Source organism: Indicator indicator, chromosome Z, assembly GCF_027791375.1.
Source record: "Indicator indicator isolate 239-I01 chromosome Z, UM_Iind_1.1, whole genome shotgun sequence".
NCBI lineage: Eukaryota > Metazoa > Chordata > Aves > Piciformes > Indicatoridae > Indicator > Indicator indicator.
The window spans coordinates 19388558-19403908 of NC_072053.1; the positions used below are offsets into that span (position 1 = coordinate 19388558).

Consider the following 15351-nt stretch of genomic DNA (forward strand, 5'->3'; position numbering starts at 1 on the left):
GACAGCTTCCAGCTGCTTATAGAATATCTCATCGGCCTCCTCGAACTGGTTGGGTGGTCTATAACAGACTGCAACCAGGATGTCAGTTTTGTGCAGCCTCCCTCTGATTTTAACCCACAAGCATTCAATCCTTTCTTCTGCAACCTCGAGTTGAGGCGACTGAGTCCATCATCAGTAAATTTGCAGATGACACCAAGCTGGGAGCAGGTGTTGATCTGTTAGAAGGTAGAAGGGCTCTGCAGAGGGACCTTGACAGGCTGGACAGATGGGCAGAGTCCAACAGGATGGCATTCAACAAATCCAAGTGCCAGGTGCTCCACTTTGGCCACAACAACCCCATGCAGAGCTACAGGCTGGGGTCAGAGTGGCTGGAGAGCAGCCAGGCAGAAAGGGACATGGGGGTACTGGTTGACAGGCGCCTGAACATGAACCAGCAGTGTGCCCAGGTGGCCAAGAGAGCCAATGGCATCCTGGCCTGCATCAGGCATAGTGTGGCCAGCAGGACAAGGGAGGTCATTGTACCCCTGTACACAGCACTGGTTAGGCCACACCTTGAGTCCTGTGTCCAGTTCTGGTCTCCTCAGTTTAGGGAAGATGTTGAATTGCTGCAGCATGTCCAGAGAAGGGCAACGAGGCTGGTGAGAGGCCTTGAGCACAAGCCCTATGAGGAGAGGCTGAGGGAGCTGGGACTGTTTAGCCTGGAGAAGAGGAGGCTCAGGGGTGACCTCATTGCTGTCTACAACTACCTGAAGGGAGGTTGTAGCCAGGAGGGGGTTGGTCTCTTCTCCCAGGCAACCAGCACCAGAACAACAGGACACAGTCTCAAGCTGCACCAGGGGAGGTTTAGGCTGGAGGCGAGGAGAAAGTTCTTCACAGAGAGAGTGGTTGGCCATTGGAATGTGCTGCCCAGGGAGGTGGTGGAGTCACCATCCCTGGAGGTGTTCAAGAGGGGATTGGATGTGGCACTTGGTGCCATGGTTTAGATAGTCATGAGGTTTAGGGTGACAGGTTGGACTCGATGTCATCTTTGAGGTCTCTTCCAGCCTTCTTGATTCTATGATAAGTTCCGAGGCATCAAAGGATTCCCTAATATACAGGGCCACCCCTCCTCCTCTTCTCCCTTGCCTGTCTCTCCTAAAGAGTTTACAACCCCCCAGTGCAGTACTCCAATTGTGAGAATCGTCCCACCACGTTTCTGTGATGGCAACTACATCATAGTTCTCCTGGTGATCCAAGAGTTCCAGTTCATCTTGTTTGTTGCCCATACTGAGTGCATTGGTGTACATGCACTTCAGCTGGGCTGCTGATTTCACCAGTTTATGTGGCCCTCCCTCCTCTCCAAGGAGACTGGTTTCCACACCCACCCCTTTCAGACCTAGTTTAAAGCCCTCCCAATGAGTCCTGCCAAGGCCAGTGCCAGCACCCTCTTACCCTTTCTAGATAAATTCAACCCAACTTGGTCCAGCAGGTCAGGTGCAGTAAGAATTGCCCCGTGATCAAAGAAGCCAAAATTCCACTGCTGGCACCATCTCCTAAGCCAGCTGTTGATGGTGTGGGTTTTCCTGTTCCTCTCAGTGTACACCACTGCTGCTGAGGGAACTGAGCAGAACACCACTTGAGCTCCTGCCCCGTCAATCGATTTCCCAAGGGCCTTAAATTCCTTTTTAATCTTCCTGGTGATGCTCTTTTCAGTTTCTTCACTTCCAGGCTGGATTACCAGCAATGGGTAATAGTCAGAGGGCTGGGTTAGTTTAGGTAACCTTTGGGTGATGTCCCTCACCCGGGCCCCAGGTAGGCAGCACACCTCCCTATGGGATGGGTCAGGACGGCATATGGGTCCCTCTGTTCCCCTCAAGAGAGAGTCTCCAATAACTATAGCCTTTCTCTTTTTCTTTGTAGCACTGGTCCTTAAAGTTTGGGGGGGCTGCTTCGTCTTTGGCATCTCCTTGATTGGTTCCTCTACAATACTCTTATCCACATTGCCCTCAGCCTGCAGAGTCTCATAGTTATTGCTCAAGGGCAGCGGGGGAGGGGAAGAGGGTCGGGGTGCATTCCCTTTGCTTCCCCTCACAGGGACCTGTATCCATCCTCCACTGCTCCCCTCAACTGGAGGGGGTTTCAAAGCCTGTTCCCACATATCCAACTTTCACATTCTCATATGGTCCTGAGCCTTGCTACTTCTGCTTTCAGCTCAGCCACTTCATCATTCAGCTCAGCTACTAAATTTAAGAGACAACTCACCTGGTCACACCTGACACAGGTGTCTCCTTCACCCTCCACACCAAGTGCCAGGCTCGAACACTCACTGCATGATGGTATATTGGCTTTAAAAACCTCATCATTAACAATACTTTTTAGTTAAGGTTTTAAAAGTAATATACTTAAAGCCTTCTTTACTTTCTGCTGTATTGACTACACCATTAGGAAACCACATGGTAGTAGGAAGTAGCAAATAGCTCATTCAACACCTCACCAATTCAAGAGATGGCTAGTAAGCTTAGGAGGGCCAGGAAGCCACTCTATGTATTTACATATATTCTCTCATTCTCACCATATTTATGGTGAAACATAAATAGCTGATCAATTGAGGGCCAGGCAAGACATAAACTACTATAGCTGGAATGTACTAATGTGATGGTTTGTTTTTTTTTTTTTAATTTATTTCCAAGAAATATAACAGTAATATTTCTTTTTCCATGCAATTTGTGCAAACTGAAATTATTTTTGTTCAGTTTAGGGGACTCTTTTCTGTCCAAATGCCTCTAATAACTGACCTCACAATTATTCATCCAGGTGCTATTGGAAAGCCTCCTATTTTGTGATTTTTTTCCATGTTACAAATTATAAATGCCTTACAAGAGAACTGCAAACATGCAGCAATAGTGTAGTCCTTCTAAACAAACCAAAATACTAATCAGAATCTAGATAAAGTCTTGGTAAGTTTAGGATGAAAAAGTAAAAAATTATTGTAAGAGACATACTATTTCAACATCCAAGATGAAAATAGACAGAAAGTTCCCTTTTGTAGAAGGCTGTAACCAGATGAGATTAGGTGTCATCTCACAAAGAGTACCCCTGACTACCCAAAGGGTTGTTCCTCTCCCAGGCAAATTTCTATCCTCTTATGTTGGTACTGGAACTGCTGTAGCACCCAGGATCCTTACAAGGGAACTATTTCTACATACACTGAAATATTTTACTGGAATGTTTTTTTATCAGACCCCTGATGCAATTTACTGCATGCCACTTGAATGTGAAGCTAGCTGACCCAAAACAGTACTACTCTTTACAGCAGGAGTTTCACAGAATTACTGTAGTAAATATCAAGTTCATTGCTTGTAATGAAACCATAGAATAGTTTGGGCTGGAAGGAACCTTAAAGATTGTCTATTTTCAATACCCCTACCATCAAGCAGAAACACCTTCCACGAGGCCATCATGCAACTGAAGTAAATTTTTAGAACTCACCTGGTAATTCTGTGTAGTGACAGGAGGTGGTGGTGGTGGAGCTTCTTGCTGCCTCTGTGTATAACCATAATCCGTAGCTGTGTGTGCTGTAGGATAACCTCCATAAGCAGCAGCTGTTGCAGCAGCTGCAACAGCTACTGGAGCAGGCCTGGCTACTGCGACTGTAGCTGCTGCTGGAGCATAGGCTGCAGTAACTGTGTGCGCAGCAACTGGTGCTTGATGGACAGTGTAGCTAGCAACTGTAGTTGGATGGGAATAAGCTACACCCGAAGCTGGCTGCTGGCTATAAGGGAAAAAGACAGTAAATAATTATCCAACACACTAAACTAACACCTACAACATTTCAAAATCCTTGCTTTAGAAGCTGGAGCAGCTATGTATGTATGCATAGACTTCAATGGATTTTACTACCTCTCTTCCACTCCCATTAAAAAGTCTGTATGATTCCGAAGTTTTTGTGGCTACATGCATAACACACAAGTGATGACCTCCTAAGAAAGGGGGGCACTTGTGTTGGGGTTTATTTACTGTTGTTTTCAAGCACTGGAACACCAGTCTTTAACACAAAACAATACAGAAGCCTTAAACTGTTGTCTTTTAATGACCAGTGAGTTTTTAAACGCTTTAGCAGTTCAATATAACAGACCTATCAAGGAAAAACACTACTTTCCTGTGAAAGCTCACTACCAACCTGCACTTGTATGAAGTTTTTCAATAAACCATATTAATGAGATTTTAAACCCTTCTATGAAAATTTACTTAGAACTCTTAGATTTAATGGAGAGAGATTCAAATACGCATCTCTGATACAGGGCTTTTCCCATAAAAGTTTACAATTATAAAAAACTGGCCACACTTACACAATAGTCCACTGCTTCACACCATGAACCATCAGAAGACTAGTCAAATCAAGCAAGAAGACTGCTACCAGAGCTCTGGCAATCTTCCAAGGACATGCCGACACTAATCTGCCTCCTTTAAAATTTGCAGGTAAGACATTAGCACATGGCTACTTATCAAGAATGACTGAATACGCACAGTGGAAATTAAAAAGTATGGCTTCAAACGTTTAATAATTTGAACAGAAACTAATATTATTGTCCTGTACAGATGTACAATTGTATATTATTTTGTCCTAGATTGATATGTAACTGTGCATTTTAAGTTTAGAATGACTATTTTTAAACGAACAAACAAAAAAATCACTACCTGGGAACTATGATAGGAAGTAGGGACTTAGTGATTATTCTGAATTTTTTAGCACACTCCTGCACCGTTGTTCAATAATATTTATCTCTGTAGGGTTTCACACCTCCATAGCATTATTAAAAACTAATCCCATGCCTATCAAAATGGTAGTATCCTCTTACTTTACAAAATAAAATAGAAAAAAATTTACTTGTAGCAAACATACTTGGTGGCACAACGGCAGTACTGTTGTGCTCAAAACCAAAAGGAACAGGTTACAGGATTTTTTTTCCCAAAGTCTTAAGTATTCTCTCTGATGTAGCTACCAGAAACAACTCACCTTTTGCCTACACATCCCATTATTTTTGCAAGAGTCATTTCCACATGTCCGTTGCATTTAATAATTTTTATTAATTTATTTTTAGGAAAACTGATTTTGTCCCTGTAGTTACAGCAGAACTGATTAACTTCAGTATATTCCAAAAATCCCATTCGCACAGCAGAAACAAAGAAAGTTTTATTACTATTGGTCTTCCATGCCTGGACTACATGTTTTTCCTACTGTAGGTCCTTGATGGCTTAAAAGACCACTTGAATTCCATCCAAATTCAATTCATTTGTGAGTTGAACTCACAATTACATTCCATTTTATTTTCAAATTATTAGTGTAAGAGTAGAAGTGCAAGATTTTAAAACACTGCTTAAAACAATTCCTCCCAATTTATGTAGACAGGGAGATTCTCTGTCTTGTCAGTTTAAGGTCAGAAACCAGACTCCATCAGGAAATTCAGGAAAACTACTTTGGTAGTAGGAGTCACAATCCATAAAATTACGCTGCATTATCTACACAACGAGCAGTACAGAAGTAACATATTAACAAATTCTGAGGTAATAACTATTATCATATCTACTGAACCCACAACAAACTCAGAAAACAGACAGCAGACTGTGGAACTGATAGTGCACTTAAAAGACATCAACAGTCCAATACTTCCAACAAAGAAAGACTTACTCCAGCCTATCCCCACTCTTACTCTTCCCTACTCCAACACACCAACCCTGACTATGCCATGCTATTCTATTCCCAATGTTATGCTACATGTTGAGCTATTCAGTACACTGCTTTAACTCATTACTCCAGCAGAGATCTATGAGTTTGTTTTTTTTTTATTGGATTCTTTTTCTCACATGGTAGAAATATCAGAAGCAGGGGAGTGTAACAAACAAATCTGTTGATTGCTGGAACTCACATAAGGTATATACAGGGAAAGAGGGGGGAAAAAAGTCGGGGGTAGCAAAAAGATCTGTCCAGGAAGCAACTTCCAGCTTCATAAAACTTGAAAGTTTTATGAAACTGTAATTACTATTACAAAACACAATACAGTGCAGTGCTCATAACACACTATGCAGTAACAACATGAGTCAGTTCAAAGAAAATACTTTTGTTCTTAGAATATATGTGAATAAAGCTACCTGACAGTTTTCAGTCTTTTATATTGTGAAGAGATCACCATCACTATCAGCAGACTATTAACAGGATTTTGATACAAGCAGTTTCATTTCTTTGTGCTATTCTTGCTTCAAAATTCCTTGTAATGGTATAGAACTGACAGTCCAAATAATTTTATTTCTGAGACTAATAGTTCTATGGCCATGTTTACTGTAGCAAACCTGTTCCCCTTGCTTCTGCAACATCATGCAGAGCTAGTGATCGAGTTTGCAAGACTGCTTGAAAAATCATAGGACTGCTTCCTCCTTTTTAAAAATTATGATACATTACATTACAGAAATTCAGGGTGACATCTTTTCTAGATTTATGACACTTTTTTTCCCCCATGGTCTTAATAAAAATCTTTTAACATTACAATGACTGGGCATTTTCATATAATTAATTTACACACAAAAATTTTTGTGCCAACTTCATTTAACTTATACATGGGTTTTTAATCCTTATTTGGTGATTGCTACCTCAGCACATTTGCTGAGATGAACTGATCTTTCTTGCAGTTCATCTGTGAGCCTGTGTTAGTAGCATCTATTCTTCTTTCTTCACTATAGATGGCACAAATTACCTGAATAATTATAGATGAAGTTTCAGCTGTGCTCCAAACAGGGCTTTCTTTCCAGTTGGACTTTTTCAGAGTGGCTTCTTGTAAAGTTTTTTTGTGTATTGACAATATTCTCCTTTCGTTAAATATCACGAGAAGTCATAATAACATAAATGCTAAGCAAGACTCGGAACCAGTCCCTAGGGAATTCCACTACAATTATTCCTATTTAATAACTGCTCTTCTAATTCTACTAACCACCTACACCAGCTCCTTCTCAACAATTCTTTTATTAATCTCTGCCGTAAGTAATAATTTTCCACACTGAACCACAACGAGTATTTCAACTTAGTCCTAATAAATAAGACTCCAAATGATCTAGGCACATGATTAAGTAAGAGTAACAATGAAATACAGTATGTCAGCTGAGCAATGGTAACAGACCACATGCATGTTCTTCACCACAACACAGAAATTAATTTCGTCTGGCTTAATCTCGTGACACAAGAAAAAAAAATTCTTATCAAATCACTCCATGCATTCTACAGGCTAAGGACATAAACAGGTGCTGCAGCACAGCAGAAAAGATAACTCACTGATCTGGTACCTTAGCCAGTTTTCTTTGTATATCAGTTCTCTTCCTCAGAATAAAATCTAATACCCTTACTAGGATCTCTGAGTTACAGGAATTTCAGCTCTTGTCATATAAAAAGATACTCAGTCCAACTGGCTTTATAAACTAGGTGGAGCTTAAAAATCACAGAATAATTTAGGTTGAAAAAAAGATCTGCAGGTTATCTGTTCCAACTCAGTGCTCAAAGGATGCCTAATTTAGAAGTTACATTAGATTTATCAGGACTTCATTTTGTCAGGTTCTGATCCAAGAATGGAGATTGCAACACTTCTCTGGACAGCCTGTTACAGTGCTTGACCACCCTCATTGTCATGAGTGTTTTCACTGGTTTATAAAAGCTTCAGTTTCAAAAGCAAATGAGCTATACATCAGCATTTAAGTAAGGCAAACCCATGTTGTGACCATTCAATTCAATGTAGCTTCATACTACACTCTTGCAGTGGTTTAATTTACTATCAAAGTAAAGATCATTCTTTTGATTTAAGAAGTTATAGGTGAAGCACTTGTCATCTTCAGATCATACTCTACTGTACTGCTATTACCTTTTCCATCAGAGATTCTCAAATAGAATGCATTTAATTCATACTACACATTTTTTTTAGCTGATCATAATAATAGAAGTGTACTGCACCAAGGTGACTTTAATTCTACTTTCTAGGAACAACATACACTCTTCAATGCTCATCTTCCACCTTAGATTTCCATTTCACTGTGTTTTCACAATCTGAGCCAGAGCGAGTTCACATGCAAGTTACAATCAATTATTCTGCTCTAGGTGCTACAGATGAAAGCTTCAGTCAACTACAGAAAGTAATTTCCAGAAGCTTATCAAATGTGTCTTGTGCTTTCCTCCTTGCTTTAAACTGCCACTTTCCCATGCTCTTGCTGCTTCCTCCTCCCAAATAAGCTTGCTTCTATTCACAAGCTTTACATCCCAGTGTATACCTAGCTTGACCTTATCTTTTATATCTTAGTTAAGTAACCTCAAGATCAAAGGAATAAATTCTTTTGTCACAATTATTGTATTACTGTGAATGAGAAAAGTGGTTTTTTTAGTAAACCACATACCACACATGCTGTAATTTCTACTGACACTACTGCCAGAAAATACTAATCTTTATGATGCATTACTATCAGAAGAGGTCATCATACATTATTATGAAATACCACTATGATATTAAACCTCCTAGATAAGACTGACCGCAGTGATCTATGACTGCATTCATCTCCAACTCCATGTCAGTCCGATTTTCTGTGGGGTGAGATCCATGTTGGCTCACAATCTTGCAGAATTCATCCCAGAGCAAAGGTCACAGAAAAAAAATGGCCTTGCCCATATTGCTATCTGTTGTATGAATCTCCTTTCACTAAGTGTGAAAGAATGCCTTCTCAAGGCAGGTGCACATTTGTCCCAACACTTTGCAAGCTGGACATATGGCCAACTCTGCAGCTGCCTTAATGGTGTTAACATCTGATACTGCTGTGTACACTCAGAACTGTGATTCTATAACAGCATGACACGAAAAACTTTTTCTCATTTGCAAAATCTCTATTCCAAAATACTGAAGCAACAATGAGCTACAATGACCTCCCTGCCCAATTCACACCACAAAAAAAAAAAAAAAAAAAAATCAATTAAGCTGTAGTATAGCTTTAAGTAAAATGTAATTCTAGGTTGATGCTTAGCCAGGAAAATTCCAAACACTTACATTTGACCAAGCTCCATTAAAACACCAGCAACAAAAAGTCCACAGCCTGAGAACAAGCTCTCAAAACGGGTGATATTAGCCATCACTACTCCATTATTGAAATAAATTTCATAATTCTGTTAACTTTTATTCCCCTTGTCAAAAACACAATATTCAGCAGCAATTACAAACCTTTCTGAAACTGCCAAAGATCTTCAACAACAAAATTCTATCGGTGTTTTTGATACAGAAAAAAAAAATACAGACTTCCAAAGTGAAAAAACCCTGGTGGCACTTTAAACTGTCAGAAGCTGGCTAGGAGGCAGAAACTGCTGATCAATAGCAATTACTGAAATATTGGTGTCCACTTTGAAGACATGGCTGTCCAGTTCCAAAACCACACAAGTTTGTCTTAAACAGCTATATCACAATGTAAGCAATGTTCTTCCACAACAAAAAGCTTAGATGATAACTTGTGTCAAATATTAGATCTAATATAGCAGAAGGAAGAACCTTCAAGTGCACATAAGCCACATGGAAACTGCTCCAGTGCATCTCCAACACACACACACTCCCCTCCCCCAATGCGGCTGTTATTCCATCTCTGTTTAGGGTGCTGCACACTGAAAACTATTCCTAGAGGCAAAGTGCATTCCACTTGTTTTAGTTTTATTTTTCTGAAGAATGCTATTTTGGTATACAGTTTAGATCAGGGCTAAAATAGTTTTTGTCTCCATCTGAACTATGAGCTTCCTCAGAAATTACAACTTCTAAAATATTTCTTGCAGGTTTTTTTTTTTTTCTTTCTCCATTTAAAGAGTGATTTTCAGGCTAGCTTAGCAATCCTGAAATATTTTTTTAAATGAAACTATCTTAAACTAAATAACCTCCATTAATTCAGATTTATTTCTTGAATTCTAACTTTTAGGAACATTTGAACATCTTAAGGAAATTGTATTTGTTGAGATGCAACTCCTAGATTTCTCAAAGACTATTCTGTTAGGGGCAGAATAGTAAAAAGATGTTTTCAAGGATATGAAGATTCAAGCAAGTATGACCTAACTCTATAAAAACCGAAAAAAGCTGCTGGTGCATCTTCAGATTCTAACCTAGAAAGAATTTTATGTGTCAGTAATTTTCATGTTTCCTAAGCACAGCTGACAATAAACAGTCTAACATGGTGAACTGAAGTACCACACTACAGTAGGCTGTAGTTAGAAGTAACTTTGTTTTCCTAGAGCCTGTCACTCACTATGGGCACAAAATTCTTATGAAGATTGCATATCCAGATTGAATATATCTTTCTAGATTTTTAATGAAAGCTATTATTTCCTATTATAACAATTCTGAACAAAACATTTTAACACAATTGACTAAGAATCCAAAGAGAGGCCTGAAGGCATGAAAATGTACAATTCTCTCCTGAATTATTAAATTTCATCAGCTCTTAGTAATATATTCTACAGTTTAACTACATAAAACCTAAAAAGGAGAGTTCTTCATAGCAATTTTGAGTTTCCCTTCCTCTTCCATGTATCTAAATATATCCTTGTGTCATTTCATTACAAACAAAAAAACCCAATTGCTACTAAATAGCTAAACAATACACTGCTGGTAGTTCGCCACAAAGAATATCCTCATGTTCTCACTACAGCCCTACCATTTTGTTAATCTTCAGATTTAGTCTCATGACCTGATTTAGATCAAATCAAATTCTGCAATGTTTTCCTCACAGTACATCACAACATAACTGTAAGCATCTGTAAGTGATGCAATATATGGTCTGTACCTACCTCCCTTTACTCTGTTGTACACAATGGACAGTTCATCACCTATACTGCTTTCTTCATTATCAAAACATTGTTTTGATTCATGTCTACTCAAGAGATTTGTTCCAAATGAAAACACAGGAACAGAAAAGAACTGAGTTTGAGATGCTACATCTGCCTGAAAAAGTACCAAGTACTAACATTTTCCCTGTCAAAATCACAGAATCAAAGAATGGTTGAGATTGGAAGTGACCTTTGGAGGTCATTCCACTGAGGCAGAGGCACTTTAAGCTAGTCACTGAGGACCATATCCAAATGGCTTTTGAGTACCTCTAAGGACAGAGACTTCACAACTTCACTGGGGAACCTGTTACAGGGCTTAATCACCCTCCCAGTAAAGAAGTGTTTCCTGATGTTCAGAGGGAGCTTCCTCTATTTCAATTTGTGCCCACTGCCTCTGGAGCTGTCACTGGGCACCACAAATAAAAGCCTGGCTCTGTTCTCTTTGCACCTTCCCTTCAGGTATTTATACACCTCAACATGATCCTCCCTGGGCCTTCTCTTCTGTAGGCTCAACGGGCCCAGTTCTCTCTGCCTTTTCATAAGAGAGATGGTGCATTCCCTTCATTATCTTTGTGGGTCCTTTGCTGAACTCTCTTCAGTATGGCTATGTGTCTCTTGTACTGGGAGCCCAGAAAAGGACAGAAGAACACAGTTGTGGCCTTAGCAGTAGTGAGATAGAAGGGAAGGATCACCTCTCTGAACCTGCTGGCAGTACTTTGTCTAATGCAGCTCAGGACACCAAAGGCCTTCTTTGCTGCAAGGGCACATTGCTGGCTCATGTTCAACTTGAGTGTCCTCCAGGACCCCCAGCTCTTTTCCTGCCAAGCTGCTTTCCAGCTGGAGCTTGAACATACACTATACATTGGTGCATGAGGTGATTCCTTCCTGGGTACAAGACTTTGCACTTTTCCTTGTTGAACTTCATGGGTTCCCATCAGTCCATTTCTCCAGTCCATTGAGATCCCTCTGGATATAAGGGCAACCTTCTGGTGTATCAGCCCCTCTTCCCAGTTTTGTGTCATCAGCAAACTGGATACACCCCACTACATCATCCAGATAATTAATGAAGATGTTAAACACAAAAAAAAGGCCAGTTCTCCATAAAGGAAAGAAGCTTCACTAGTATAGAAGACCATATTCCAATTCTTAAAAGATTCTTTATTTCCTGCCTTGAGCTACCACTTTGCTTGTCTAGTATCAATAATGCAATTACACCTTAAACTAGCATTATTGCATTTTAGTAGCAGACAAAATGTTATAATTTAACACCCCAGAGTTAAGCCTAATTTCAATCCATTTTGAGGTTACAACTACAAAGGACACGTCTATTTTGTTAACAGGAAAACTTCCCCAAGCACTCAGCTCTTAAAAACATGAGCCTGATGCAAATTTCAACTAGTTGGCAGACTTCTCTCCTAAAAAAAAAAAAAAAAAAAAAGACAAAGATGCTTCTGATTAGTGAGGCACCTTTACTCCCTGTGATGGTTTGAAACTGACTTTTTAATTTTTCCTTGCAAAGTTCAGAACAGAGAAAGTGAAAGAGTATAAGTAAGTCACTATTGGGTGTAAGAAAGCAAAATACTGATTGTTCTAAACACTTCCATTGGATAGATAGAAATGTTTAAGGACTATTACCCAAAACAAAGTGGGGCACTCTGCACATTCTGCGTTCTGCAGTGGGGGCAGTTGCTGGGCTGTCTGGCTGCTGTTTCTTCTTCTCTTCTGGCTGAAGATAACACGTACTGACCCTGGCAGCTAAGTTAACAACTTTCTGCTTAACTAACTCTGCTTCTCTGTCCAGGGGGGTCTGGGGGGAAGCTCCTGGGAGAGAGAGAGGCCCCTTTGGAAGGGTCCCCTTGAGGGGAAGCAAAGGGAGATCGGTTGTGCTTTTCTGTTGATAGTATATATTTGTAAATGTTGTGAACTTTGTATATTTGTACATATTCATTGCATTTCATCGTAGATTTTAGACTCTGCTTGTAAATACAGCCTTCATTTGCTTCCAGACTGGGCTAGCCTGGTTATTGTCGGTGGGGGGGGGAATTTCAGCTCACACCGACACACTTTTTATTTTTGGCGCCCAACATGGTGCTGCAGATCTGTGGCAAGACGTTGCTGCTCGTATTGAGAGAATCCCAGTGAAAGTGAGACACGTTGATGCTCACATTCCTAAGAGCAAAGCTACTGAAGAACAACAACACAACCATCAGGCAGATCTAGCTGCAACAGTTTCCCAGGTGGACACAAACTCTGATCCTGATCCTGATCTTGACTGGAAACACCGAGGTGAGCTGTTCTTAGCTCGGTGGGCCCATGACTCGTCAGGACATCAAGGCAGAGATGTAACCTACCGATGGGCTCGTGACAGATCCATTGACATTTCCATGGATGTTATCACACAAGTCATCCATGACTGTGACATTTGTGCTGCTATTAAGCAGGCAAAGCGGATCAAGTCCTTGTGGTACGGTGACCGATGGTCCAAGTACAAGTATGGTGAAGCCTGGCAGATTGACTACGCTCCCCAATGACCACCACTTCCTCTGTCTCCTGATCTTTAGTCAATTGCAATACTCGCACACAGCCCACTTTAACAAAACCAAAGCTCCTTTCTGTTCTGACATTGCCGTACCTCCTTCGAGAGTGGGACCTCACTGACTTGAAAATAAGTCTATCAAAATCTTTTTATAAGTAGCAATAGCAGGAGGCTTCTTCTCTGTGTTAAATGAGCTACAACAGCATGTTTAGGATACCACTTAAGACTAGCATTGGTTGAACAAAAGACAATCAGCACCACACAGCTCTACCTCCATTCAGTGAAGTCTTTTCTGCTAAAAATGCATATGCTTTAAGATGACCTGTCCTAGGTAATTCTGTTTTGGCAATGGAGCTGGACTCAGTCTCTGGAGGTCCCTTCCAACCCCTACTACTCTATGATTCTATGATGCAACTCAAGATAGCATGGGCCAAAAGTTCGTAGAAATAAAGCATTTTCATTTTTTTTTTTATTCTATGATATATACACTGATCCCTATGCAGCAACAGGCACCCCACCCCTCCCAGCCCCTCTGGGCAAGTTCAGTTGTGCTGGCTATTCCCCTGAAGCGCTACTTAGCAACAACTAAAACATCACTGTGTCATCAGCATTATTTTCACTCTAAATCCAGAACACGGCACTGTACTAGCTACAAGGAAGACAACTGTCGCAGCCAAAACCAGGATGCGGGCTGGTTTGAATTACAGTTCTTATGTGTCTGAAAGGCAGAATAGTTTTGAAGCTGAAGAGGAGGCAACCAGGGCAAACACCAAAAACAAAAGTAAAGATAATGGCAAGTACTAGCATATGCAAAAAAATCACTCCGACCTAAAACAATTCTCAAGAGCTAACTCAACCAATCCAGAGAATTTCACCTTCCTTTTCTGTTCTGCACCAGCCTCAAATATCCTGTAACATTGTGCACTGCACTTGAATTCCAGACTAGTTAAAACGGAAGAGTTCACTTTGTACAGCTACCCAGAAGACTGCATCTTAGCCTAAACTCACAAGCTCTCGACTCGAACTGCAAAAATTGCCTCTATCTGTGAAGCCTTACGACTTAGTAATCTTCATGCAACTTGAAGGCAATACAAAGCTAACAAATCACTGCGAACTACTCAAGAATCTCACTAAGATGAAACTCAGACACTTCAAAGTTCATCTTAATAGAAACCTGAATCTTAACACAAGGTTATTGGCACATTTCTCTGTTTCAGCATTTCACAATGCCCTCATCTCTCCTACAGCATCTCCACACTTGGAGTAAATGCGTAACTATGCCTTTCTCCAGTGCTGAATCAAGAATGCTTATTTTTTAAACATGAAAGAGAAGGTTTTTTCTTTCAAACTGGAGACACAATGGTTGAGGTGACCTATAGAGTACATACACACAAAGAAAAGAGGACTACTACACCAAATTCCATATATATTTCAGGCTTCTAAATAGATAGGTTAATACATTTAAAGTAACAGATCCAGTTTGAATTGCATGCAGATTTATAACCCTCACACCACAGAAAGCACAAATTGTAAAAGTATTGCAATATCCAGAGAAATTTTCTATACCAGTATTCACATAATTTAATGCTTCTTTCACTAAGTAATAACGTAATTATGGAGTAGTGCACATAACGAATTTTGAATGATATGGGCCACAGGAACTTTTATGCGGTAACAACACTGAAAGGAATAAAAAAATGCTTCTAATCCATTATTTACAGGTCTAAAGAGCACTTAGCTCTTTCACTGCTTTTGATTAAATATGAAATGAGTTAAGATTTTAATTCCTTTTATGAAAAGTAGTATTTACAAACTAATAGACATTGATTCCCTTTCTCATCTGGTCAATTCAGGGAACTACAATGCTTACAGTAAATACATTATCAAATCCTGCACACAATACTCATGAATTTCCCCAAACCAAGATGTAACATCTGTGCAGCTACCAATCTGGCCT

At 40.1% G+C, this 15351-nt stretch overlaps 1 protein-coding gene and 1 non-coding gene across 2 annotated transcripts in view; both read right to left on the reverse strand.

The window, feature by feature from the left end:
- The window catches only part of ZFR (zinc finger RNA binding protein), a 40316-nt gene that overhangs the window by 23330 nt on the left and 1635 nt on the right, over positions 1 to 15351 (reverse strand). The window contains exon 3 of the mRNA XM_054398126.1: positions 3469 to 3751. Coding sequence (XP_054254101.1) covers positions 3469 to 3751 — 283 coding nt within the window. The remainder of the gene's footprint in view (positions 1 to 3468; positions 3752 to 15351) is intronic.
- LOC128979882 (small nucleolar RNA SNORA66) lies at positions 6245 to 6379 on the reverse strand. The gene has a single exon (XR_008489457.1). It is a non-coding gene; the product is annotated as a small nucleolar RNA SNORA66 (small nucleolar RNA).